Below are 27,046 nucleotides of genomic sequence, written 5' to 3'. Positions count from 1 at the left end.
GGAATCAAACCCGCAACCGTATTCAAAACTCACACTCTAACCAACTGGGCTATCCAGCTGCCTAGGTTTATAAAGTTTTCGCTGGATCCAGGTAAAGTTATTTTGAAGGGAGGAAAAGGCTGTGCCACGCCTGCGCACTAGCCACAGGGCGGGGAGGTCAACGGGAGGGCGAGAGTGCCGTGCTGCCAAAGAGGGCGTGTCTGCTTCCCAAACACCCCCTGTCCTCACGGTGCCTGTCTGCCCCAAGGTTCGTCCGTCCGACGCGAGTGAGGGCATCTCTTAACCAATCACCGCAGCACTCGGCCTGTTGCCAGGGTGAAGTGGAGCCCGCCTCTCCACTGATGTGGATTTGCAGGTGGGTGGGACCGGAACTGACGCTTCAGAGGATTTCTGGGCTCTGGGAGTGTTATTTTCCTGTCAGACGCACTGACAGCGGCCAAATTGGGAGCCTGGGAGGGAGGTGCTTTTAAAACTGTCCTGCACAAGGCAGGCCACGCTGTCCTGTCGCAGCACCTCCGCCTGCGAGTCAGAGCCTCGGGGACAGAATTCAAGATCAGGACGACGCGGAGGAGAAGGCCAGGAACCAGGGTGCTGACTTTGACTGAAATCCGAGACGGAGGAGGGCGCAGGAGGGCGATTACTCTCTTCTGATTGGCCCGTGGACGTCAGCGAGGACCCACGCAGCCGCTTCCATTGGTTGGTGCCTGTAATTGTTGTGGCGGCGGTGAAGATTTTTGCCCACGTACTTCCGAGCGAGAGGCAGGGCTGTGCTCTGGTGCGCGTGCGCGGTGCCCCAGGGCCCCACCCGGTAGTTCAAGAACCTGCGAGGGGGCGGGGCGAAGAGGTGCTTGTTTTGGTTCTGTTTCCTTTGAAGCAGAAGGCCGGAACGAGCGTAACAATCAACTTGCCGAATTCGGAGAGAAGGCGACGACGAACTCACCGCGCTGCCTTCACCTTGGACTTCATATCCGGGTTTTCCTGTCGCGTGACCCGCGCGCCGCCGACGATTCTTGAACCCGTGTTTCAATCTCTTTATCCGGGTCCCGGCGATCCCGTCGTGCTTCGCGCACCACAGTAGCCCCCTCATCCGGGTTCTATCCCGGCGTGCCTCGCGCCGCGTTTGCTGAGGGGTACTTGTCGGTGCCGCCATGACTATTCTCCCCAAAAAGAAACCGCCGCCTCCCGACGCCGACCCCGCCAACGAGCCGTCGCCGCCCGGGCCTCTGCCCCCGGCGCCGCGCCGTGGCGGGGGTGTGGGCGTGGGCGGCGGCGGCACGGGCGTGGGCGGCGGCGATCGTGACCGTGACTCGGGCGTCGTGGGGGCCCGTCCGCGGGCCTCACCGCCGCCTCAGGGCCCGCTACCGGGGCCACCGGGTGCACTGCACCGCTGGGCATTGGCTGTGCCGCCCGGCGCCGTGGCGGGCCCCCGGCCACAGCAGGCCTCTCCTCCTCCTTGTGGGGGCCCCGGCGGTCCTGGCGGCGGTCCGGGCGACGCGCTGGGTGCATCGGCTGCAGGTGTGGGTGCGGCGGGCGTGGTGGTTGCCGTGGGCGGCGCGGTGGGCGTGGGCAGCTGCTGCTCAGGACCCGGCCACAGCAAGCGGCGGCGTCAAGCCCCCGGGGTTGGCGCGGTTGGCGGTGGCAGTCCTGAGCGCGAGGAGGTCGGCGCAGGTTACAACAGTGAGGACGAGTATGAAGCGGCTGCAGCACGCATCGAGGCTATGGACCCTGCCACTGTCGAGCAGGTATGAGCTGGGGGCGACAGGTGAGCGGGTATGGTGGGTGGGATCCCCAGACTGGGTAGGGATCCAAGAAAGGCTGTTTAAGATCTCCCCAAGGGACCTAAATGCCGTCTCCTGGATCTTGACACACTTTTTTCTGCTGGTAGGGGTGTGCGACACCCTCTTTCTCCACTCCTTTTCCCCGAGGACTTGAGGTTACAGGCCCCAGATAAGACGAAGGACTTGAAGATGGACTCTGTGGTCTTTTCCAGTCCTCATCTTGTAGGTCCAGTAGGTGGGAACCCCCCAGGAGACACAGGCAGAATGGCATGCCTCCTGAGAGGGGAGTCTCATGACTGTCCAAGAGAGAGTCTGTGTTCAGTGGCTTGAGATTTCTTTTCTTCTGACATAAGAATCTAAGAGTCCCCCTCCAGGGAACACAAGTAAGATGGAGACCTCAGATATCTCAGTGTTCCCAAGATACCAAACTCTTTTAGGGGTCTGAGATACTCTGCAGAGGACAACCCTTCCACCTCCTCAGGGGGACACAGCACAGGACCATTCAGCAGTGGGGTCTGACACTTCTAGAATCAAGGGCCTGACACACACATACACATCCCCTGTAGAGAGAGATCTTCTGAGCTTTTCTCCAGGGATGTAAGACTTATCTTGAGGAGGTAAGATTCTCTTCCCCTTGAGGCAAGGACCAAAGATATCCAGGGACCAGAAACTCGACTAGGGTATATGAGACTCATTCTGTAAGTGACGAGGGTCTGTGCTTCCTCTCAGTAGTCTGAGAGCTCCTTGCTGACAAGAGTTTGAATCTCCCAGAGCTTAATCTTCTTTTAAGTGATAGACCTTTGGCCCCTCTCCCTCACCCCACCCAACACCACCACCACCAGCAGGCCTGAGCCTTTCTTCAAGAAAATGAGGCTCACTGTTTTTGGATGGTGGAGCCTAAGATTCCCCTGCTTAAGGACTGGGGCTGTCAGAGACTGGGTCTGATACCCCCCACAGAGGTCTCAGGCCAGGTGAAGTCTTTAGGAGACTTTTTTCTTCAGGGACTGGTGCCTGAGTGTTCTCCTTGGGGGGGGTCTGAGACACCCCCACACACACACACTCGGGTATGAGGCCCTTCTTCCCCAATTTATGAAGGACTGAAACACATCTTGGGGACATAGTAGCCCCTTGAAATAGATCTGAGCACTGTCCCCTCCTTCCCCCCCGGCAAGTGCCTGAGCTCGTCAGGGACGTAAGATTTCTGCCTTGGGAACTTGAGCCTGAGACCATTCTTCAGGGACATGGGCAGCATGGAGTCCCAGAGGTGGAATCTGAGGGCTCCCCATGGATCTAAGCCTGTCTTCAAGGGCCTGAGACCCACTGTGCCAAGGACACTGGAGCTTTCCCTCAAGGACAAGAGACCCATACGTACCCCAGTGACTTGCTGTGTCTCTATAGATGAGGTCTGAGCTTTCCCCTAAAGGAATTGAAGGTACCCCTTAGGAGCAGGACTCCCTCCCCCAGAATTGATTCCCGAGACCCTTCCCTTTGGGGCATGGATACAGAGTCCCTGTGGGAAAGGGCACTAAGTCTTTTCCCTGCAAAAGTTTAAACTTCCCTTCAGGCATGTGAGACAGCTCTCCTTATCGTAGGACCGGAGACCTGAGCCTGCACTTAGAATACTGACTTTCACCTTATTTCAGGTAGCATATGTCTACCTGAGTCGTAGGGGCCATTTAGGGACATAAGATTTCCTGCCTTGGGGACCTGAGCCTTAGACCACCCTCCACTTGTCAACTAAGTCCTGATAACTACCCACTCCCCTTGGAGACACAGGTAAGGTGGGATTCTGATGAAAGAGTTCTGGGTTTCTTCCCAAGGGTCTAAGCTTCCCCTCAGGCACAAGATGTTCTTCACTGTAGGGAGGGGGCTGAGTCCTGTCCTCCTTGGGTATGAGGCTTGCTCCCCAACCTGGCAATCCTTTATCACCAGGGAAAGGAATATGAGTTCCTCCCCAGTGTGGCCTAGCGCCTCCCCCATTGGGCAGAAGGACCTGGGTGCTCTTCACAGTCCTAAGAAACCCTTATCAGGCCAGGCAGCTCCTCCTCCTCTCTATGAGAAGGTTGTCAGGTCCTGGGGACGTGACGACTGAGGCCTTCCCTCAAGAACCAGGAGATACTCCGAGACTCCCCCTGACTCAGCTCTACTTGCTTCTCATTTTCAGCATCAGGGAACTATTCTGAGCTTCCTGAATTTCTTTCAACAAGTTTTTTTCTCCCCAGAGACAGGAAAGGGGTTTGGGACATCCCCACTCCAGGGAAATTCTCCACCCGTGTCCCTCTCCCCCTTTGCTCAGGTAAATGTTCCCGTACTTCACAGGGGCCAGGGCCTTGTCTGGAGCCCTCGTCCTTGTAGCTTTTCCACCCGTTATTACTCCAGGCAGGATAAATCCTGTGGACCCACAGGGTCAGGGCCAGGAGTTGTTTGTTGTCTCCCTGTTTAGGGTAAAGTCTGCTTTTCCTTCTTTACAGTAACAGGGAGTGATACGTCCCTGGTCCCAGGGATAGACAGGAACAAAGTCATGTGATGCTAGGGTGACTAAAAAGATACCTCCTCACACTCCCTTTGCATCTCCTGAGCTGGGAATTTCTCTCTCATACTTGTCCCCATGAGAACGTGGAAGTAAAGCTCTGTGGTTGCATGGTGTCTCCCCTTCCCAACGACAGAGGAGAGGCTTCCTGTCCTCCATGTCTTAAGACAAAAGGAGGAAGAAGATGCTTCTCCCTGTTTCACCTGGTCCAACTTGGGACCTTCTGGGGATGAGAAGAGGAGAGATTCCTCCTGCTGCCTCAGCCTTGGTCCTGAATGTCACTGGGGACATTGGTAGCCTGGAGGCCCATTAGATCCCTTGGAAAAGAGGGGAGTTGTTGAGAGGGAGCATGCTTGGTGCATCTCGTCCTTGTTCTGACTCCTCAGACTTCTCGTCTGTGCTGATGGTGTCACTGTACCTCTACTGCCTACAGGAGCCTTTTGGCACCTGCAGGTCAGGGGTTTCCTTTACGAGGCTGCCTTGCTAAGAGTCTGCCATATGAAAAGAATGGTGTGAAAGCGTCCTTAGCCTGAGGACCCCACAGAGCGTTCTGAGAAGGGGGTGTGCGTGCCGAGGGGGTGGGAGAAGCTGGACCTGGCATCGTAGCCAGGGTACTCGGTTCCTACTCCTGCTCTGCGGGGCTTTGCTGCATGAACCAGAATAGTTCTGCCGGTGCTCTCCAGGTCTCTTTCTTCACTGGGCAAGTAGGGAGCTGGTGGGGTGTCACCTAGCTCCCAAAGGATTTTAGGGCTCTCACACCAAAGCCCTCTCGACCTGGAGGTGACAGAAGGGTGGGTGTCTTTGGGGAGAGAACTGGGTTCTGCTCCCACTCCTGCCCCTCTGATCCCTCCCAGGCATCCAAGCTTGGTGTGCAGGACAAGTGGCCCCATTGGTGTGAGGCTCGGGATTGGTGGACAGTGACATTTTTGGCCATCTTTGCTGTTGTGAATAAGCTCAGAGGTTGCCTGCCAGGGGGCCTGTTGGATGGTGTGGAGATAGGGTTGTGTGTGGAAAGAGTTTGGGCTTTGGAACTGGGCGGGCCTAACGTGTAATCTCCAGGGTCTCCTGCTTAGCTGCCTTACAGCTTTAGGCAAACACTCAGTTGCTCTTTTTTCTTTTCTCTTCTCTTCTCTTTTTTTTTTTTTCCCCAAAAGTCTGCACATGTTCAGGTGATCAAGTGTGTAAATACCCGACCTGGCCCAAGTCAGGCTGATTCTTTTCTTGCAGTTTCCCCAGGATCACCTGGGTTCTTCCTAGGACTCTTTGTAACAACCAATCTTTGTTAGCAAAGATCCTTCATTTGGCATCTGGGAACCAGCTGATTCCTCTAGTGGGGAGGCAGAAGTGGGGCATAGCAGGAAGTGGTCCCTGCCTGGGTATTCTGGCTTTGAGTCCTATTATCTTTAGGCATTTCCCTTTTCTGGTCTCAGTTTCTCCATCCATAAAATGGGTAGTGCTGAAGAGGGAGGTTGGACTCAGTGTTCTGAAGGTAGTTGTAATCTCTTCTCTAATTCCCTGTTCCCCACTTCCCCCCACCCATTGTGAAAGTTTTGCGTGGGGTCCCTTGGCTTTTGGGGGTATGCTATGACGTTTCAAGCAGTGTTCCATTTCATTCTCTCTTGCCAGGTGCTGTAGGTCCTTGGGATGTTTTTCTTCATTTTTACAGCTTTGTTGAGACATAACTCACACACCGTACAATTCACCAATTTAAAGTGTACGATTCAGTATCTGTCACCACGGTCAGTCAAGTTTAGAACGTGTTCATCACCTCAGAAACAAACCCTGCAGAATGATCATCCCCCAGTCCCCTCATCCCCTCCCAGCCCCTGGCAACCACTAATCTACTTTTTGTCTTGATTTGTCTTTTCTGGATGTTCCATGTAAATGGAATCATACAATATGGAGTCCTTTGTGACTTGCTGCTCTCAGCATAGTGTTTTCAAGGCTCACCCATATTGTAGCGTGCATCAGTACTTCATTCCTTTTTATTGCAGAATAACAGAATCTTAAGTTTTTTTTTAATCCTCTCCTCCCAGTGGCCTGGCATTAGGTTTTGGGGCCGTGCTCTTTTCCCGTTTCTCTGCCCTGGAGAGCTTGTGTTGGTCCTTAGAGAGCAGTGCATCTGTCTGTGTTTCTCACGGGATGGGTTGCCTGTGTTTTGCCTGTGAGCTGAGCCAGTGTTCCTGGGTGTTTAGGGGGAGAGAGGAGTGGTCTTGGCACCAGGCTTGCTGGGACGGAGCTGTGAAGCTCAGAATACTAAATACCTCTTGGCCGTGGTCTCTGGGAAGACATCTGTCCATGAGCTGCCACTGCTTCTGCCATCTTACCGTTCCCCCACCCCCCTTCCGTGACAGCTCATTCATGGATGGGCAGGGTCAGCAGCTTCCCAGGCTGTGGGGGAGCCCGGGCTCCTGCTGCCTTAATTCTAACTCCCTGCAAGGGGTGGGTGATGGAGAGGTGGGTCCTGTGGGGCGAGAGCCATGTGACGTTGCCTCATAGCTCACACAGGAATGCTACAAGGGGCTTATATCATTTTCCTGTGGCTGCTGTGGCAAATTAACCACCAACTGGCTGGTTTGGAACAACAGACAAGGATTCTCGCACAGTTCTGGAGGCCGGAAGTCCAGACTCAGTTTCACTGGTCCCAAAGCAAGGTGTTGGCAGGGCCGCACTCCTTCCTGAGGCTCTAGAGGAGAACCCAGCCCTCCTGCTTCTGGGGCTGCCCACATTCCTTAGTTTGTGAGCAGATCACTTCAGCCTCCACTTGTCTTCACATCTTATTCTCTGTGTATATGTTGACTCCTCTTCTGTTTGTATCGGATCTTCCTCTACTGTTCGAAGGACACATGTGATTGCATTTAGGTCCCATCCAGATACTCCAAGGTAATCACTGTATCTCAAAATCCTTAACTTTCATCACACCTGCAAAGATCCCTTTTCCTTACAAAGTAACATTTACAGGTTCCAGGGATTAGGGCGTGATAGGCGTGGGTGGTCATTATTCAGCCTACTATAGGGGTGTGCTTGTTTGCCTTCCAGGGATGGGAAGGGAACTCATTCAGTGCTCTCCTACTGGGCAGAGCCCTGTAATGTTTAAGTCTGTCCAGTATCCCTATTATTGGAAGACTTGTCTTCCCATTTCACAGATTGGAAAACTGGTTAGCAGGTCATCACATGGCGAATAACTGGAGCTGGATGGGAGCCTAAGTCAGTTGGGTCACACAGCCTGCTTCTTGGACCTGGGGACTAGTAGGTTGCAGTCTTGTGCCCGGGATCCCCTGGTGTCAGAGAGCTTTAATCAGTGCTTTGTGGAGGCTCAAAGGTGTGGAGGGATTGCCTTCAGGCTCGATAGTGGGATTGCAAGATTGAGGGTCTGGACTTTCTCAGGCCAGAGCACTGATGCAGCCTGAACTTCTCTGTGGCCGGGCCAGGCCTCACCCCTTGCTCCCAGCAGCTCTTCCTTCATGGGCCATTTTCTTAACTTCCAAGTTGGCACCTTTCTTGCAGGTTCTTGTCCAGCTGGGGGATGGAAGAGACTGTGCTAGGAACTCCTGGGACTGTCTAAACTCTTTCTGGAACGCAGTATCAGGATCTCCTTGTTTTCTCTTCCCAAAGGGAGAAAGAGGAGGGGTTTCAGCCAGAGCCCAGGCTCTTACGGCTATGGGTTCCAAAGCTAGTGGGTGGCTCGTGGCCTGGTGTCCAGATCCAGGCCCAGATGCCACTCTGGTGGCCCCAGGACCAAAGTCCTGCTTGTATGAAGAGTACGCTCAGGCATCCGTCACTTTCAGTAACAAACCAGGATTTTCCCAGGATGGCCTGCCAGGTATGTCACCGTGCTGTGGTTCATCAGGCCTCCCCTGTCGCTTCCACACCAGGCCTTGCTGGTGCCCAAACCCCAGCTCCTTTCTGCCTTTGTAAAATGAGGATAATGCTTCCTGCCATCTGTGCTGTGGTAAGAATGAACTGAGATCACCTTTTGCATCTGGTACCTGGCACAGGGCAGGCATTTGGCTAATAGGAGTCTGTCTTTCTTCCTGGCCTTGCCCTGCTTACCTTCCTAGTCCTACCCAGGACTTTAGCTCTGCTGAACTCATTGCTGGCATCCGGCATCCCTGGTGCTTTGTGGCAGAAATGATTTCTTACCTAATTCACGAACTTTTCTGGAGGTCTTGCTGTTTTAATCCTTTGCTCAGGTGGAACCTCCTCTCAGGCGCCAGCCTTAATGAATGGCCAGGTCCCTGCCTCTGTTTCCTGACACGCCTGTGTTCATCTTTCACAGCCCTGCTCACGTTTGCGTGTAGTCATTGCCTGTTTCCCCACCCCTCTAGCAGTCTGGGAGTTTATCAAGGATAGAGAGTGAGTCTGGTTCATTTCTCTGGCCTCATTGCCAGCCCAGGCTCTGACTTAGTAGCTGCCTTGCAAACCTTTGTTGGATGAATGAGTAGGAGGCTTCTTATCCGCTTTTATTGTCTTTCCTCTCTTGATCTCCTTTCCCCCTACACTTGAGGGGAGCAGGAGGTTGCTATGTGCCTTTTTTTCTTAGAACTACTTCTGTTCAGTCTGAGGCTGTAGCCGCAGTTGCAGCTTCCCTGCTGGAGACCCCTGGCGAGGGCAGGGGCCGTGGTGCTGGGAGACGGCTGAGCCTGCGGGGCCAGGATGGACCTGGGAGAACTGGCTGGAGGATGCTAGCCCACAGCCTTTGGGGCAGGAGGGGCACTTGGAATGCTGTGCACAAACGAGAGTCTTCGTGCTGCCCGGGGAAGCCCATTCAGGGCTTCCCAGTGCCTTTGGCATCTCTGGCAGGCCAGCCATCCCTTCTCGGGGAGTGGGTCCTGATGGGGGGGCTGCTGGGTATTCCCGTCACCCCCCTCTTCAACCCCTCATGTCCGGCCACTCAGGCACTCCCAGTTGTCCATTATCGCTGAGCTGCTCTCACCCCTTCTGTGACTGTGCCCACTTCACCAGTACACGGTATGTTATTTACATGCCTTTTCTGGTCCTGACTCTCCTCTGAGCCTCTTGACAGGTCTGTCAGGTAGATCACATATCCCGTTTGATTGGAAACGGAGGCTTGGAGAGTTCACTTAGCTCACCCAAAGTCATGCAGCTTAGCTCACCCAAAGTCATGCAGCAAGTGACAGAGCTGGGGTTGGAACCCAGAGCTTCTGACCTTCAAACCTTGTGCTTTCTACTTGGCCAGGAATTTCTGTCACCTGAGCTGGGGGGGAAATGGCCTGCAGAGAGGTGATTCCCTCTGGTTGGCGTTAGCCTGGATCCTATAAATCCCCGGGCAGGGGGCTGTCCCCAAGGAGCAGTCTTGGGATTTCTGGTCCCTAGCCCTGATGCCGGATCAGGCTGGCTTCCTTCCGGTGGCCGGCAGAGGGCGTCAGGGGCCTGGGAAAGGTTTGCTAATTCTGGTTTGTTTTGTTTTCAAGTGTAAATGTTAGAAGTGACCCGTGGACGTTACGTTTTTAATAGACTTATTTTTTAGAGCAGTTTTAGGTTCACAGCAAAGTTGAGCAGAAGGTACAGGGAGTCCCATATACTTTCTGCCCCCACACATGCATGGCCTCCCCCTTTACCAGCATCCCTCACCAAAGTGATGCATTTGTTAAAAGTGATGGACCTACACTGACACGTAACCATCACCCAAAGCCCGTAGTTTACATTGGGGTTCCCTCTTGGTGTTCTACATTCTGTTGGTTTGGACAAATACAAAATGATGTGTATCCACCATTATATTATCATACAGAGTCATTTCACTGCCCCCCAAATCCTCTGTTATGTCTACTCATCTCTACATTATTTTTGAGAAACACATCTGAAAAACACACATTTGTACAGGTTCACTTTACTCGAACCTTTGGGGCCAGGTGTGCTTTGGCATTTAGAAAAATTTCAGAATTTAGAAAAATCACCTTGTATGAAGTTGGGCAATTAAGTTCACAAACTCATCCTAGAAAAAGTGCTACATACCTCATTGCTGAGCGTCACTACGGTCACCTTCGAAGTACTCCCCTTGGGAAGCTATGCACTGACGCCAGTGTCTAGTCCACCCTTCAGAGCAATTTTGGAACTCTTTCTGGAGTGGCCATCAGAGCTGTCGTCGTATTACCCTTGATGTTCTGAATGTCATCAAAATGTCTTACTTTCAGTATTTCCTTTATCTTCGGGTAAAGAAAGAAGCCATTGGGGGCCAGATCAGGTGAGTAGGGAGGGTGTTCCAATGCAGTTATTTGTTTACTGGCTAATAACTCCCTCACAGACAGTGCTGTGTGAGCTGGTGCATTGTCGTGATTGGTGAAAAGTTCAGGTCAACTTTCTCACGCAGCCTTTTCAGCACCTTCTAATAGTAAACGTGGTTAACTGTTTGTCCAGTTGGTACAGATTCATAATGAATAATCCCTTGGATATCAAAAAAAGGTTAGCAATATCACTGCAACAAAAGTTCGCGAACTTAATTGTCTGACCGGACCTCGTGTGCTGTGTGTTCTGTAACACCTCCAGTGGGGTCTGTGGCCGCACCTCATAATTAAACATCCCAGTGTTTCTGAATGGAAATGTTTGAATATTCACTTTCAAGTGAGATAAATAGCTTCTCATCAGCTCAGGTCAGGTTATGATGCCAAATGAGTTAGATAAAGACTTTTGGTTTCCAAAGTTTTTTGAGTTTTGAAATTTTGGACGAGGGATTGTATAAAGCTCTTACAAAGAAGGAGGGGAAGTAAAGTCACCTGTGATACCAACACTTAGGGATAACATTCTGTTGTATAGCCTTCCCAACTTTGTGTGCATAGGTGTTTGTTTACATATGCGTATGCATATATTTGTTAAATGTGTTCAGTCACAAGTAAGATCATATTTTGCGTACATTTTGCTTTGCACCGTGTATTTTGCCTTACACAAGATCTTGGCGTTCCGTAGCAACTTGTAGGGCTCAGTGCCTTGCCAGCCACGCCCTTCTCAACATCTGTCCTAGCTAAGTGGCCAGAGGGGGCCCCCAGGTGAAACGCCTTGAGGTAGAGCCAGGTTCTCCCCACCGTCCCAGGTACTTGCCAACTCTGGGCCTCTGGCCATCTGGGGGAAGGCCTAGCACTGCATTTCCAGCATGGTCAGCAGGGGGCAGTGTACAGCGGGGGGCCTCTGCTCTCAGAGCGGTTGGTGCCCCTCTGGGAGCAGGTCTTCTTCTTACGCATGACTGATTCCCCTAAAAGAGAGGGTCTCCTACTCCACATGCATGGAGTGGTCAAACGGAGCTGAGAACTTGACCCTGCCCAGGATCCTCTCAGCCAATCAGTTGGGCCCCTCAGGAGCTCAAGGGCAGGGCCCTGGGGAGGGGGTACAGGCCTTTCCTGTTGCTGACCCCCACCTCTTCCCTCCAGCAAGAGCACTGGTTTGAAAAGGCCCTGCGAGACAAGAAGGGCTTCATCATCAAGCAGATGAAGGAGGACGGCGCCTGTCTCTTCCGGGCTGTAGGTGAGTCTGCCTTAGCCTTCAGGGGCCTCGGTCTGCCCCTGAGCTGTGTCCCAGTTTTCAGGAGTAACCCCTCAGGCAGGGTCGGGGGCAGAGCGAGCTGGTCTTTTAGGGACTGCACGCCCCAGCCTCAGGTTCGTATCTGGCCTCAGGCCCCCGGGCATGAGGCAGTGTGGGGGTGTGAAATAGTAACAGCAATAACGGTGATAAAGAAACTAACATTCTTGGGGACAGCTCACTCTGTCAGGCACTGCCAGTAACCCTTGAAGTTCTCCCCCAAGCTGGGTAAGTGCCGGGACTGTTGCTTCCATTTGTCAGATGAGCAGAGGAGCCCAGAGATGGGGAGTGGCTTGCCCAAGGTCAGCAAGCACGGAGTAGAGCTGGGGGTCGGAGTGTGGGTCACGCTGGTCTGAGGCCCGGGCTCCTAACCACAGCACACTACTCTCGCCTGGGATTATAGACCTGTTTTTAAACTTACACAAAAGTAGAGAGAGTAGTGGACCCTCATGTACCTATCACTCATCTTCCAAATAGTCATCAGCACATGGCCGGCCCTACTTCGTCACTACCCTGCCCACTCTTTCTCACTCTCTCGAAAGGAGTATTTTTAAAACTCCAACATTGGGTCATTTCATTTGTAAATATTTCTATATGCTTCTCTAACAGGTTTCTCTCTTCTCTTCCTTTCTCTCTCTCTCTCAACATAACCAAAATGTCATTATCATCCCTAACAAAATTAGTAATTCCTTTATACCAGCTGCTGTCCAGTCTGAGCTAGATCTTTGAGGCCCCTCTGGCTCTGAATCTGTGACAACAAGCAGTCGTGAGATCCTGTGCTAGTGTCCGGGGGACCTAGGAGTGTGATCTGATCCTTCGTTCGGGGCCCTGGTGTCTACCGTAGAAAAAATGCCTTCTGATAGGATTTGAGCTGGGAGTCAGAAGCCCGTCGTGTGCTGGCCCTCACTCCTAACTTCTGTCCCATCACCGAAGCGGTGGTGGTTTCTGAAGGGCTTCTTGAATCCCTTCTGGGTCCATTCTCAGTCTGTGGGTACACGTCCCCCATGTCTGCTGGTGGGCTGGACTGAGCCAGGCTCCACTTCGGGCTGTGCCACTGATACTGGGTGTGACCTTGGGCAAGCAGCTTTTTTATCCTGTGCCTGTTTTCCTTCTGTAACGTGTGGCTAAAAGACCCAGTGTTGTTACAGTTAAATGACATGACTTCAGTAAATATCTTTAGGGCCTGACACGCAGTAGGCCCTCCTGGAGCAATAGCGTTGGTAAAGCCTCAGTGCTGTTCTCAGCGGCGCCTCAGAGCCACAAATGTTTTTCGAATGGATGAAATAAAGGTTAAGTGGGGTGAGTGATTGCCTCTCCTGCTGTACCGCGCAGGCGCGGTGCAGGCCCTGGACTCGGCTGAACTGGGAAAATTCCCACCCTCCTACCACTGGCTTAAGTCCATGTTCTCCCTGCAATGTTTCCTAGAGAAAATGCTGGGTTTGGGGCCCTCTTGGATCAAAGGAGGATAAAGAAAGATCAGGTGGGGGTCTGTTCGGTGGCAGGCCCTGAGCTCAGCCCTCAGGCTGGTTGTAGGGTACGCACGGTGGCTGGTGGAGTGAAGGTTGGAGAACGCAGCTGGGCGTCTGGGCCTTGAGTGGCCTTTGAGGCTGACCTTGGGGCTTGTGAGGACCTAGCTTTTGCAGTAACCCATAGCAAGGGCAGTATTGACACGTGTGTCTATCCAGCTGTTTTCCCCAAACGTCCTCTGACCCTTTCCCCCACCGGGGCCTTCCAGTAAGGGGCCCGAGCTTCCAGGAAGAGCTCAGTGCCGCAGGCTGAAGGCCTTTCCTTATCAGCACAATGGCTGCGCATTTTGCCTGACTGAACAGCCCTTGGCTTTTCTCCATAAAACCCCAGAAGCCCCCTGGTCTCTCCCCAGACGTGCATGGCCCCTGGGATTCTCAGGCTCATCTGGAGTTTTCCCTGGGGCAGAGTGCGCAGGACATGTGCCTGGAAAGGGGACTTTGTCCTCCTGCTCTGTGCTGCCCCTCTGCTTCCGGTCTGGCTTGGATAGGGAGACGTGGTAGTCGCCCTAGGCGCTGGACAGGTTACAGGCTCTACCTTCCCACCACACATTGAACAGTGGAAAGAGCACATCATTGAGGGTTTGGAGTTGGAGGGGGGATTGCAGATAGAGGGGCCACCCTGTTGTTCTTTGACCCCAAGTTTTTGCTAGGCATTCAGCTGCGTGCTTCAGGTTCACCTGCAAAACGGGTCATCATCATGTGAGACAGGTGAGAAGGTTGAGGCCCAGGGCAGGGAAATGACATGCTCAGTGTCATCAGTAGCAAAGCTGGTATGGGGACCCAGAGGTGTCCATAGGACACGGTCTTTCTATGGCCCTAGGAAAGCCCTAGCTTCTTAGCTTGGCTGTCACCTGGCAGGGTGCCCTCAGCTGTGTTCCTTGACCTCTCCGGGCCGGACTTCTCCATTCTCCAGTGAGGAGCCAGCCTGTGACCCTCTTCTGTTGGGAATCCTGAGGCAGGTGGCTTTCTACCCTCCGTTTTGCCTTGGAGCCACTATCCGCTGCTTGTGCCCCATTCTCTCCCACCAAGCCCTGCTGGGGACTCGTGAACATCAGCAAAGGCTTGGGTGGAGTGGAAGTGGGAGCCTGATTCCCAGAGGTGCCCTGTGGTCCACCCTGCGCTTGCTGTGCTCAGATAACCTCCTCCTGGAAATGTGAGTCTGCATCTCTCCAACTTCCCTCTCCCCATATGGCTCTGACTCAGCAAATACCTCTGGCCCTGCCCTCTGTGAGCAAAGTGGGGGCCACATGTGTGTGTGTGTCTGCGTGGGCCGTGGAGAAGCAGCCGGGGAGGTGCGTGTTACAGAGATGGGGCCCCAAAACATTAGCCATGCCCGGTCCTTCGGCCTTTGCTTCTTAGAATGTGGACCATCTGCATTGGAGTGATGGATCTTTGATCAGTTTGACTGTTTCATAAATGGGGAACCTGAGACCTCAAGAGAAAGCCAGGACCCGATTAACTAGGTGACACGGGCCAGTGTCAGAACATCAGTGTTCAAGGTCGAAGCGGGCCAGAAGGAGAAGATCTCCGTGGGCCACCATGTGTGCCCACTTCCCTGCAAACACCAAGCTGCCTTTTCTGTCCTCAGTGGAACTTGCTGTCACTCTCCTAGCAGACAGGCAGCAGCCTGGGTCAGGCAGCTCTCAGGTGCCGCTAAAACAAATGGTAGGGCTCTGATCTTAAACTCCTTTACATACCGTGTTTCCCCGAAAATAAGATGTAGTCGGACCATCAGCTCTAATACATCTTTTGGAGCAAAAATTAGTATAAGACTGGTCTTGTTTTACTATAAGACCCAGTCTTATATAATATAATATAGTATAACATAAGATAATATATAATGTAATATAATATAATACAATATAATATCGGGTCTTATATTAATTTTTGCTCCAAAAGACGCATTAGAGCTGATTGTCTGGCTACGTCTTATTTTCGGGGAAACAGGGTAGTCCAGACTCTCCTGTCTTGCTTCTCCACATAACTCTTCGGCAAATAGTGACTACACTTTAGGGAACTTGAGGAGGAAGAATTATAGAGGTTTTGGGGACCTTCCCCCAGGCAGCAGCAGAGGGTAAGCAAGTCTGTTCAGCGATGTTGGCTCTTCCCACCTCCCACCAACCCCTGGCGAAGGCTAGGAAGGAGGAGGGGTTGGTCCTCTGCACAGCCTTGCGTCTTGTCCAGCGTCTTGTCCAGCCGTTGGTCTTTCCTGGTTGGTGGCAAGGGCGTCTGCTTGGTGAATGTGATCGTGGTCTATAGTTGTGAGGATTGCCGTGTGGGAGCTTGGCCTCAGGGAACACCTTTGTCAGATGTGCTGGCTGTGTGTGCACACATGCATTTCTGTGCTGGTGTCTCTGTGCTCAGAGAAAGGACAGAAATGGGGTCCGGGGAGGTAATGTTCATCCTGATCTCTGTGGTCCTAGTAGGGGGTATAGCCCCTGATAGCTCTATTCTCTGCCCACTCCCAGGCCTTTCCAGCAGATTCCTGATTGTGCTGGGGGGGGAAAGTGAGGTAGACAGGATCAGGCCTGGCCCCAGGGAGTCAGGTGGCTTTGGTGATAGCTGAATTGGGGGGGGTAATATCACCTGGGGCATCAGTGCTTGAAGTCACCATTTATTCCTTAAGAGCCTGCCGCCCCCCTTCATCCTCCCAAATGTGTGGCCTTGGGCCAGCTGTGCCGCATTTCTGTACCTCAGTATCCCTCCTGTGCAAAGTTGGGTTTTTTTGGGGTGCGGATGGAATGAGTTGGAATGTAAAAAGGCCTTGGGGGAACCAGTTGTAGTATTGTTCTGAGGATTTCCGAGGCCTTTTTGGGTTGGGGACAGAGATGAGGTAGTGGGGGACCCTCTTCCAGCTGGACTCTGGGAGGGGAGAGCAGGTGCAGATTGCCCACAAGTGCAGCGTCAGCAAGAGGAGGAGTTTCAGTTTCTATCAAAACAAGTTCTCTGAATTCCCCTACCTGTACAGGTCCATTGGGCCCTTTCCCCCACCTCGGCCCCCACAGGGAAGACCAGCCAGGCCCCTAGCCCCTGTGCTTTCTGGGAGGAGGAAGGCTTTCTGGAGGACAGGCGGGGCTAGCAAAGTGAGGCAAGCACCTCCTCAGTGAGGGCTTCCTGTGTCCTCAGCCTGCCTTAGAGCGGGCAAAGATCCTTCTACTCCCCCTTGTTGGGGAGGTACTACTGCTCTGTATCCTCAGTTCTGAGGAGCACATTTCTTCCTCATTCATGATCCCCAAACTAGGGTGTATCTTATGATCAGTGAGGTGCCTGCCCCCCCCCGTTGTGATTAAATATGTGCACCATACCACCCATCAGGGCACCTAGAACTGAGGAGAGAAGGTGATATATTTCACAGATAAGTAAGAAGGTCATACCTTACCCACCCGTAAGGACCCTGCGTTGTGGTATTGATTTAACATGAATCTGGTTGTAAAGATTTGCAGTAGGGGCCCAGAAGGTACATCTGTGGCCCTTTGGCGGCAGTAAAGGTGGAGAGCTGGTCCTGCCTGCACGAGGGACAGTCTCGACTCCAGGTTTGGGGCTTTCCTCTAGCTGAGGAAGTACAACAGAAATGAGGAACGGCTTCATCAGTGGTTCCAATGACATTCTGGCTGACTTGTGGGTGGCAGGCTACCTGCAGGAGGAGTCATCATCTTCCGCATGACAAATGGAGCCCTGTGTCTTGAACACCTAGTATGCTGGTGTTTGGCAGACTGGCCCGTCTTGACAGAGCCCTATGAGAGGAAGAGGCGAGCTTTTCTCCACCGTATGGATTAGGACAGTGCAGCCCAGCCAGGTTAAGGGCCTTGTCCAGTGCCACACAGCCAGGAGGCAGCAGAGCCTTTCTGCCAGGCAAAGGGAAATGGGGGACCTTGGGTTCTCCCCCAGCTCCCCTCCCTGTCCCCCAGTCTCCCTCTTTTCTCCGTTTTCCTTTTGTCTGTCTTTTTCATTTTCCTCCCCTCTTGTTTTCTTGCATCCAGCATCTAGCCCAGGGAGATCTGTCACTTAGGCCTGGAAATGCTGGTTGGTCCTTCCCTAGGAACAGCTCCGCGCCTCCCTGAGCCGGGCAGGCCATCCCCTGTTTAACCTGTTCGCTCCCATCTCAGTTCCTGTTTTCTGCAGCTGCCCACAGCATTGCCTCCTCGGCACTCAAGCCCGTTCTACAGAAATAGCTCGTCAAGCAGCTCTGGCGGGCGGGCAGCCGCAACGGGCTCTGCGGTCCTGGCTTCTAAGAAAGGCAGCAGCGGGGCCCCAGCCTGTGCACAGTGCATGTGACTTGCTGGAAGTGCCGCTGGGGGTGTGGGGGGTGTGGCCGCAGAACCCACATCCTTGTTTACATCGGGGACGGGGCTACCCCTTCCCGCCTTCACAACCCCCACTGCCCTTCCCCCTCACAGCCCTGCACCTCCCAGAGGACTTGAGGACAGGCATGGGCCCCATTTTCTATCTCAGAGCAGCCTTTTCCTCCTCATCTCCTGCAACCCTCCAGGGAGGGAAGGTGGGGGGGCAATGAAGGTGTTCTTTTGGCAATTCTTCACAGAGGCCCATCGGCTGTCCTGGAGGAACTCTGCGTGCAGTGTCCCCTGCAGGACCTGCCCCTGCCCCAGTGCCCCAGGAAGGTCGCATCAGAGCAGCGGTCTTCCAGGGCTACAAAGGGAAATTCCCTCGTGGGCTTCGCCCGTGGATGGCAGGCTTGCCTCACCGTCGGGCCCACCTCCACTTCCCAGGGAGGAGGCTCCCTGGCTACCCCAGCCTGTCAGTCCGCTCAGCAAACCGATTCCCTGCACGGTGTTGGGCCCTGAGCTGGGGGTGGACTTGGGTGTGAACTGGCCTCCGTCCTCAGTGGGAGCCCGGTGCGATCCGGTAGATGAAGTCTGTACACACCTTTGCCAAATCTGGTCATAGAGGTGCCTGGGAGGGTGGCGAACTGCATGAAAGAGCAAACTGGTGTTTGACAGGTAGGCAGCCGAGGAGAATGGAAGGAACCTCCTGAAAAGAAGAGACGGAAGGCATTTGTGAAGATCCTCAGGCCAGGCAGAGGGAGCCTGCTTCTTAATTTGACCAAAACTCTATGATTCCCAGGCCATGTGGGCCGCAGGCTGCCCTTCCTGAATTAAGCTTGGTTAGGTGCATATGTGTCTGATCTCTCCTACTGCACTATGCCACTGGTGTGCTGGGGCAGGATTGTACTCCACCTCTGTCATCTTCGCCGTATCCTCCATTCGGGCCCCACTACAGGGAAGGCGACTTTGATTTACTGAGTGACTGTTCTGTCCCAAGGCCAGTGCTGGTCACATTACACCCGTTATCTCGTTAATCTCACAAGCAGGCCTGCCGGGGAGTTATCCAGCTTGTTCGCGTTTTACACGGCGGCAGGTGAGGCTGAGACTGCTTGGGTCGCTTGCCTCTGGTCATTTAGCTCACTAGCATCTGGCAGAACTGGGCTTAGAGCCCAGCTGGTTGCTTTTATCTTCTTTTTTTTTTTTCCTTTTTTTAACCTACAGAGACCATGCTGACTCAGGGAAATCAGGGAAACTACGTTCTAGAGTTGAATTTGTCACAGACTGACCTTCTGTGTGAACTTGGTCAAGCCACAAACTGGCCCTGAGCCTGTTTCCTCATGTGAAGATTGCAGGGGGTGTATCCCTTTCACCTGCACTCTCTTGTTGTTAAAGACTGTCCCAGCCTGCCCCTTTTTCCATGACCCCATTCCAGCCCACGAGGCCAGGGTAGAAAAGGAAGTTTCCCTGGCCCCCAGCCCTTCCCCCACCCATGTTCCGTGGCTCGGAACTCGTCTCTGGTGGCAGCTCTGATCCCAGCCTCTCCTTTCTTCTGTCCCCACAGCTGACCAGGTGTACGGAGACCAGGACATGCACGAAGTTGTCCGGAAGCACTGCATGGACTACCTGGTGAGGCAGCAGAGAGCGTGGAGTGGGGGCAGCGTGGGAGGAACTCTCCCTGCGCGGACCATGACCCTCTGATCTGTTCTGCAGATGAAGAATGCCGACTACTTCTCCAACTATGTCACAGAGGACTTCACCACCTACATCAACCGGAAACGGAAAAACAACTGCCATGGCAACCACATTGAGATGCAGGCCATGGCAGAGATGTACAACAGGCCTGTGGAGGTGTACCAGTACAGCACAGGTACTTGTGTGGTGGGTCGGTGAGCAACCAGTCGTGCCTGGTCCGAGCCTGCCTTGCCCAGCCCACTGTGGATGCTCGCTCCTTCTCTTTCTCTGTAGAACCCATCAACACATTCCATGGGATCCATCAAAATGAGGATGAACCCATCCGTGTCAGCTACCATCGGAATATCCACTACAATTCAGTGGTGAATCCCAACAAGGCCACCATTGGTGTGGGCCTGGGCCTGCCATCATTCAAACCGGGGGTAAGTGGGTCCCCACGCCCAAGATCACTGTTGGATTTAGAGGCCAGAAACCTCTGTTGGGGTCTCAGTTCGGCCTGTAGCCCACAGAAATGGCCTGTCCCTTCTCTGAGTTGCCCCTGAGGTCTCACCTCTGTAAAATTAGGGAGTCACCCAACATGCTCTCTCAGGGCTCTTTCTGTGGTCTCAGTTTGCCTGTCCGAGCTGGCTCACCCATTTTTGTGCCTGTTGAGGGCTGGTATTTTGGGATATGGAGTCACATGTGGGAACCATGAGCCAGGGCTCAGTCTGGGTGTCTTGGCACCTATGTGGGTCCTCCTCTGCAACTCAGCACTTAACAGACAGCTGTGCTCAGAGACTTGGGGTGCAGGCCTGGCCCCAGACTTACTGGCTGTGGGACCTGGGGCAGTACACATAAGGAATCTGGGCTGGCAGCTTGGCTGGTACAGAAAGCTCCTGGGCCTGGCACCTAGTAGGTGCTCAGAAGGTGGCAGTACGCTTTCCCAGCATACTCTGGCCGGTTCTCATTCTTTCTCACAAACAGTTGTCTGCAGGGGGTTTTGATATCTTCTATTCAGGTTTCACTTCCTACAAACAGAAAGTGCTCCTGCCTCATTTTAGGAAACACACACCCTAACACCAACACACCCTCCAACATAGGGTTCTTTTTAATTTTGTTCTTTAAATAAACTTTTAACTTTAGAATACTTTTAGATTTACAGATTTATTGTGCTTAGAGAATTCCCATATAACCCACTATGATTGACGTCTCATTAGCATAGTACATTGGTCACAATTAAGGAGCCAATACTGATATAGTAACTAAAGACCAGACTTTATTCAAATTATCTCAGTTTTTCCCTAATGATCTCACCTGTTCCAGGATCCCATCCAGGACCATATTACATTTAGTCATGTCTCTCTAGGCTCCTCTTGGCTGTGACAATTTTCTTGTTTCTGTTTATAGACTCTATATTAGTTTTACTTTTTCTAGAATGTCATATAATTGGAATCGTACAGTATGTATTTTTTTCAGAATGGCTTCTTTCACATAGCACTGAACATTTAAGATTCATCTATGACTTTTTGTGCTTCCATCACTCATTTCTATTTTTTCCTTTTTTAAAAAAACTGAATGCCTTGGTTTTTTGGGGTTTTTCTTTTTTTCCTGTTTATTTTTTATTTTTTATTTATAGACTTAATTGTTTAGAACATTCTTAGGTTTGCAGAGAAATTGGAAAGATAGTACAAAGTTCCCATATAGCCTCCTCCCCCCCACTCAGTTTCTCTCTTATTAACATATCAGATTATCATGATACATTTGTTACAATATATGAACCAATACTGATATATCATTATTAACTAAAGTCATCATGTCTCTTTAGGCTCCCTTGTCTGATGGTTTCTCACACTTTCATGTTTATGATGACCTTGACAGTTTTGAGGAGTATTGGTCAGGTATACTGTAGGATGTTTCTCTTTTGGGATTTGTCTGTTTTTCTCATGATTAAACTGGGGTTATGGGTTGTAGGGAGGAAGATCCCAGTGGTTATGTGCCATTCTCATCACATCATATCAGCAGTAGATAATATACTGTGAACATGATTCGTGACTGCTGTTGACCTTGACGACCTGGCAGAAGTAGTGCTTGTCAGGTTTTCTCCACTATAAAATCATTCTTTTCCCTCACCCCCTTCTCCATATTGGAAGGAAGACATCATATACAGCCCACACTTAATTGGAGGTTATTCTCCATTTCCTTGAGGGCAGAATACCTACATAAATTGTTTGGAATTCTTCCTGCAAGGGAGATTTGTCTCTTATCCCCCATTTATTCAGTCATTTATTTATATCAATATGGACTCACAGATATTTATTTTATACTTTGGGTTATAATCCAGCGCTATTTTTTTTTTTTTTTTGATGCTCAAATTGTTTTGTTTTTGGCTATTGGAAGCTCTCTTAGTTGGTTCCTGCGTCTCTTTGATATGCCCCCATAGTGGTGGTGTGTTTTGTTTTTTCCCCAAAATTTTTGTTTTGTTTCTTGTTACTGTTTTTTTGAGAACTTCTTTACTTTCCGGCACTAAAGGTGCTCCAGACTCATCTTGTATATTTCCTACCCTGGTCCCAGAACCAGCCATTTCTCCAAGGAGCCCTGGTTCCGTTTATTGGAGAACATTATTAGAAACCAAGATCGGGGTGCTGAGTGTGCTGTTTGCTACAGGGGTGTCCTTGCTTCTAGGCCCTTTCAGCTGACAGGGTAAGGAGATATGTGTGTATATGCTAACATGAGTATATACACATACAGTAGTACCTCGGTTTTCGAATGTCTCCGTTGACGAACATTTGGTTTACAAATGCCGTAAACCCAGAAGTAAAAACCGAAAACCAAGGTACCACTGTACCTAGAAATATTTCTATATGTAACCATCTGTATTTATGTGAAGCTACAATTCTTAATATCTCCAGCTGATAGGTATTGCCTTGTTGTTTTAATATACAATTTTCTAATGACAAACAGTGTTGAGCCTCTTTTCAAATGCATATTTGGCATCTGTATATCTTCTCTGATGAAATTGTGTGTTTAGATTTTTTTTGCACATTTTTAAATTGTCTGGTTCTAACATAGCATTTTGCATACTTTTTGGACTATTAGCCATAGGTAAAAAGTTACACTTTATATCATTACTTCATGCACACACATTGGTGTGCAGTGTGTATATGTGCATTAAAATGTTAGCGTTTCATTGAACAATACTTAACATTTGTTCCTTGGGACATGCTCTTATATTTTTTATTATTTTGTTTTTAAAATGCTGTTGTATCTCACAGCCTGACAGAGAGCAGTCTCATATAGTGTCCCACAATTCATAGCACCTCAGATCATGCTGATACTATCCCCTCGTCCCTTAAATACCTGACTACTCCTTGCACTCTATGCACACACAGCTCACTTGTCAGGTGGTCTTTTCTCCTTGTCCCATCTGGGCGTAGGTGAGGAAGGCCTCAGCATTATGAAACCCAGTCGTCACCGAGTGAGACGTCTTTAAATTCTGGCCTAGGCTGGAAGGCAGCTGACTGCCCCAGACTTAGTACTTTAGATGAGGAGTCCTGGGGTTGGGAGCAGGGCTTCTGAGTGTAGGCATTTGGACTAGTCCCACCACCCAAGCCTGCCTTGCCCCCCGTCCCTGATGAATAGGCAGCCTGTCCAGGGGGTGCTTAGTAAGGGTACCTGCCTTCCTGTCTCCTCGTCTGGGCCTCTGGGTCCACCTCCCTGAGCCAGTTCTGGCTCTTGGCGACAGTTCAGAGTGTCACCCCACATCCCTGTTCCTCCCCCCTTTGCAGTTTGCAGAGCAGTCCCTGATGAAGAATGCCATAAAAACATCAGAGGAGTCATGGATTGAACAGCAGATGCTGGAAGACAAGAAGAGGGCCACAGACTGGGAGGCCACGAATGAGGCCATTGAGGAGCAAGTGGCTCGGGAATCCTACCTGCAGTGGCTGCGGGATCAGGAAAAACAGGCCCGCCAGGTCCGCGGCACCAGCCAGGTGGGTCCTGGGCTCTGTCACTGGTCTGGCCAAGAACCCATTACTTCCCATGCTCTGCCCCCAAACAGGCAGGAAAAAATTAAGCGGTTTTGACATCTGGGAAAGGAGGAAGCTCCCAACCCTGTTTGTACCTCATCTTGGCCTTAGTCTTGGCGTTGTTCCTTAGAACTCTCAATACTTGTGTAGAACAAGCCCTTAAGGAGTAAGAGAAGGCATCATTGGTGGTGACGTACGGGATTGATGGATAGTTTCAGAGGGACCAGCTTTGTTGATTGTGCTTGTATGCCAGGCCCTGTGCTGAGGGTGTAAAATCAGATCCAGCCCGCTCTGCCCTCAGTAGTCCCCTGTCTATTGAGTTAGACGTGTCAGTGGGGCCCTTGACCCTGGCTCGGAGACCAGTGGAGATGGGGGGCTCTGGTTAGTCTTCACACTGGAAGTTTGAAATATTTTAGGGCAGGGAGTGGGCAGCATATACAGACGTTTGAGGAATCACAAGGAGTTTAGAGTGATTGTAGATGTTGGCAAGAGCTGAGTACCTTGTTCAATAAATATTTATTGTAGGTCTGTGGCCTGCACTGTTCTGGGTGTACGAGGCATATTGGTGAGCCGGGCGGGCCCAGATCCCTGTCCTTGGGGTGCTTACGTTTTTGCAGTGTGGAACACAATTAACAATAAACATAATGAATACATTAGTTGAGAAGTGGTACGTATGGATGGAAAACATGTGGAGCATGGTAAAGGGGAGAAGTAAGGCTGAGTGGGGCTGGGAGTTCACAGTATTAAATAACATGGGCCGGGTAAGCTTCCGAACAGGTGAGATTGGAGCGAAAGCTTGCCAAAGGTGAGGGAGGCGGCGAAGTGTGTGCACCGGGCGGGCAGAGGCCCTGAGGCAGCGCGCACTGCCGGGGATTTGGGAGTAGCCGGAGGCCAGTGTGACTGCACAGAATACAGGGTGTGTGAAGTCAACGAGGCGGTGGGGCCAGCTTGAGAGGGGCCTGTGGGCCGTGGCGTGGACTTTGGCTTCTCCTCTGAGTGAGGCAGAAGCCATGGAGGGTTGTGAGCAGAGGAGGGATGGGATCTGACTTAGGATTTAACAAGGTTCCCCTGGCTGCGGAGTGCAGAACAGAGTCAGGGGAGTCACGAGTACAAGGGGACCAGCCAGGAGGAGGCTCAGTAGTCCGGGCCAGTGCTAATGGCACAGGCCAAGGAGAGGGAGTGGTGGGGGTGTGGGTGTGGGGGGATTCCGGGTCTGTTTCGAAGGTGGAGGCAACAGGTTTCCTGTCAGGTTGGCTGTGAGGGTATGAGGCGGGTAAGTAGCTTACTTTCGTCCTGGGGCCCATTGTGTGACTGGGAGTGGTGGTGGCCTGTGTAGAAGCTGTGTCACAGCCAGGATTCTGGGAGGGAGCGAGCCCTCAAGGACGGGGCAGAGGAGGGTCACGACGATTTCAGGTCCTTACCACCTCCTCCTTCCCTGCCGCAGCCCCGGAAAGCCAGCGCCACGTGCAGCTCCGCCACAGCCGCAGCCTCTAGTGGCCTGGAGGAGTGGACTAGCCGGTCCCCACGGCAGCGAAGTTCAGCATCGTCACCCGAGCACCCTGAGCTGCACGCCGAGCTGGGCATCACGCCCCCCTCCCCAGGCACTGTCTTAGCTCTTGCCAAACCTCCTTCGCCCAGTGCGCCAGGTCAGTGACTTAGTGACGGTAAGCAGGCAGGGCTGAGGGGATGCCACCCAGGCCCTGGGCCCTGCCTCTGACTGTCCGTCCACCACAGGTACAAGCAGCCAGTTTCCGACCGGGGCCGACCAGGCGACTTCCCCCCTCGTGTCCCTCTACCCTGCTCTGGAGTGCCGGGCCCTCATTCAGCAGATGTCCCCCTCCGCCTTCGGTAAGCCTCCTCTGTCTAGAAGTCAGGCCAGCTGGGAGTTAGGGAGAGACTGAAGAATCAGTAAGTCCTGAGAGGGGGACCTCTGGAGCCTATGGCCATCTCCCCAAGAAAAGGGAATCTTTCAGGCCCAAGGGATCTGCCCCTGAGGGGTTCTGAGGGGTTTCCTAGGCTCAGGAGCCTCCTTAGCCACAGGAGTAAGAGGGGCCTAAATGGCATCTTTCTAGAGCCAGGGCTCAGCGAAGGGTGAGGAGCGGGCAGGCTGAAGGGGCGCCGTCATCCTTTTTCCCTTCCTTTGCCCACGCAGGTCTGAATGACTGGGATGACGATGAGATCCTGGCGTCGGTGCTGGCAGTGTCCCAACAGGAATACCTAGACAGTATGAAGAAAAATAAAGTGCACAGAGATCCACCCCCAGACAAGAGTTGATGGCGACCCAGAGACTTGGAGACCATCTCCCAACCCCTGCCACTCCTGCCCTCCAGTGCCACCCCACCTTCTTTGGCTTTCTTCCCTCTTGCCTTCTTCCTCCTTCCCTCTCTCCCATCCTTATTCTCCTCCCTACTTCCCTCTTGCTGGCCCATCCCTGTGCCCTGTCTCATCGCTGCCACCACCACCATCACCTGTCTCTTCGCCAACTGATGTGCCCTGTTGCCCCTTGCACAGCACCATCCCTGTGGGGGACTTGGGCAAAGGTGCCGAAGGTAGGCGAGAGGCACACAGAGACAGACGAACCGGCAGCCAGGCCACCCCTGAGGATGAGACGTTCAGACAGAGGAAAGCCTCCCTGACCCCCGTTCCTTCCAAGATCAGAAAAACTTGTCACCCCACCTCCACAACATTGCCAGGGAGGTGGGAGGAAGAAGTGGGGAATTCCCCTTCCCAGTACCCCAAGAATGTCTGAGCCTTCAATGTTGGATTTTTTCTTTATTAAAATGTACTTTTATCAAGTCAACCATTCAAAAACGACAGACAACAGCATTGGCTCTATGAAGGTGGCATCTCTCTGGTTTGGGGGCAGGCAGGCCATGGGGTATGGAGGGGGTACAAAGATGTTGTTGCTGTTTCTGGCCTCCCGTTCCGTGGAGGTGGGCAGGGCTTAGAATATGAGCCAGGGCCAGGGAGGGGGGCCAGGGGGCAAGTGTCACGTGGGCTTTGGACAATGAGACCCTGACCTCGCTGCATTCCTTTTGCTTCCACCACCACTACCACCACCACCACCACCACCACCAGTCTCTCTGGAATCTTGGGGTGGGGGGCACTTTTGAGGATCATGACCGCCACCCAGGATTTGAGTGCGGGGTGTGGGAGCAGCCTTGGCAGATGGGGCACCCGTGTCCTGCAGGTGTTGACAAGATCCACCATCTGTGATGTCCTTGGCACAATAAAACCAAATATCAGTTTCCCCGGAGCGCCTCTGTTCTGTGTGGGTGTGTGGGCCTCTGGTCACAGGTGGCAAGGGCACAGGCCTTGGCTTGGCCTCTGAGGGCTGTGCTCACCAGTAGGGTCTGTCGGGGGGCCAAGAGTTTCTTCACATTTGATTCACTGTTGCCACCAAGAAAGCTCCATTTTTGCCTGTTGCCCCCGCCTCAACACTGGCACAGGCTGTAGCCTGCCTGCCTTATTTCCTGGGGTGTAATGGGAGCAGAGGACTGAGCTTGAGGGCAGGGATTGAACTTCCAGCTTCTCTGCTTGCCTCTTGCCATAAATGTTTGCTCTTTACTTGTGATCGTTTGATGAGGAAATGCTTTGGAAAGGTACAAGGGATGCTTCATAACAACATGCGTGTAGTGGAAATGACCAGAGGGGCCTCCCCCATCGGGTTTCAGAAGCTGAGGAACGGCTTAAACCCTGTTAT

The 27,046-nt window shown here is 52.3% G+C and overlaps 1 protein-coding gene across 3 annotated transcripts; it reads left to right on the top strand.

Moving 5' to 3' along the window:
• The first annotated feature begins 371 nt into the window (after nt 1–371).
• On the top strand, nt 372–26,593 carry OTUD5 (OTU deubiquitinase 5). Of its 3 annotated transcripts, none has more exons than XM_019714285.2 (10): nt 372–696; nt 878–1,742; nt 11,691–11,784; nt 19,209–19,273; nt 19,358–19,514; nt 19,613–19,761; nt 23,104–23,307; nt 24,788–24,989; nt 25,078–25,191; nt 25,496–26,593. In XM_019714285.2, the coding sequence occupies exons 2-10, from the start codon at nt 1,149–1,151 to the stop codon at nt 25,615–25,617; spliced, it is 1,701 nt and encodes a 566-aa protein (XP_019569844.1). In that variant the 5' UTR covers nt 372–696; nt 878–1,148; the 3' UTR covers nt 25,618–26,593. The 3 variants fall into 3 exon arrangements, with proteins under 3 accessions (XP_019569844.1, XP_019569843.1, XP_019569842.1); XM_019714284.2 differs by having other exon boundaries at nt 372–775; XM_019714283.2 differs by having other exon boundaries at nt 372–1,742.
• The last annotated feature ends 453 nt before the right edge of the window (nt 26,594–27,046 follow it).

The sequence above is a fragment of the Rhinolophus sinicus genome, chromosome X (assembly GCF_036562045.2).
Source record: "Rhinolophus sinicus isolate RSC01 chromosome X, ASM3656204v1, whole genome shotgun sequence".
In the NCBI taxonomy this organism is placed as follows: Eukaryota; Metazoa; Chordata; class Mammalia; order Chiroptera; family Rhinolophidae; genus Rhinolophus; species Rhinolophus sinicus.
Note: the sequence above shows the minus strand (reverse complement) of the source record. Positions and strands in the feature narration are given on the sequence as shown.

Bases quoted from the DNA above. Each gene is read 5' to 3' on its own strand.
- OTUD5 (XM_019714285.2), top strand. From the start codon at position 1,149: ATGACTATTCTCCCCAAAAAGAAACCGCCGCCTCCCGACGCCGACCCC. The intron at 19,515-19,612 runs GTACTTGTGTGG...CTTTCTCTGTAG, and splicing joins GGTGTACCAGTACAGCACAG to AACCCATCAACACATTCCAT. The intron at 23,308-24,787 runs GTGGGTCCTGGG...TCCCTGCCGCAG, and splicing joins AGGTCCGCGGCACCAGCCAG to CCCCGGAAAGCCAGCGCCAC.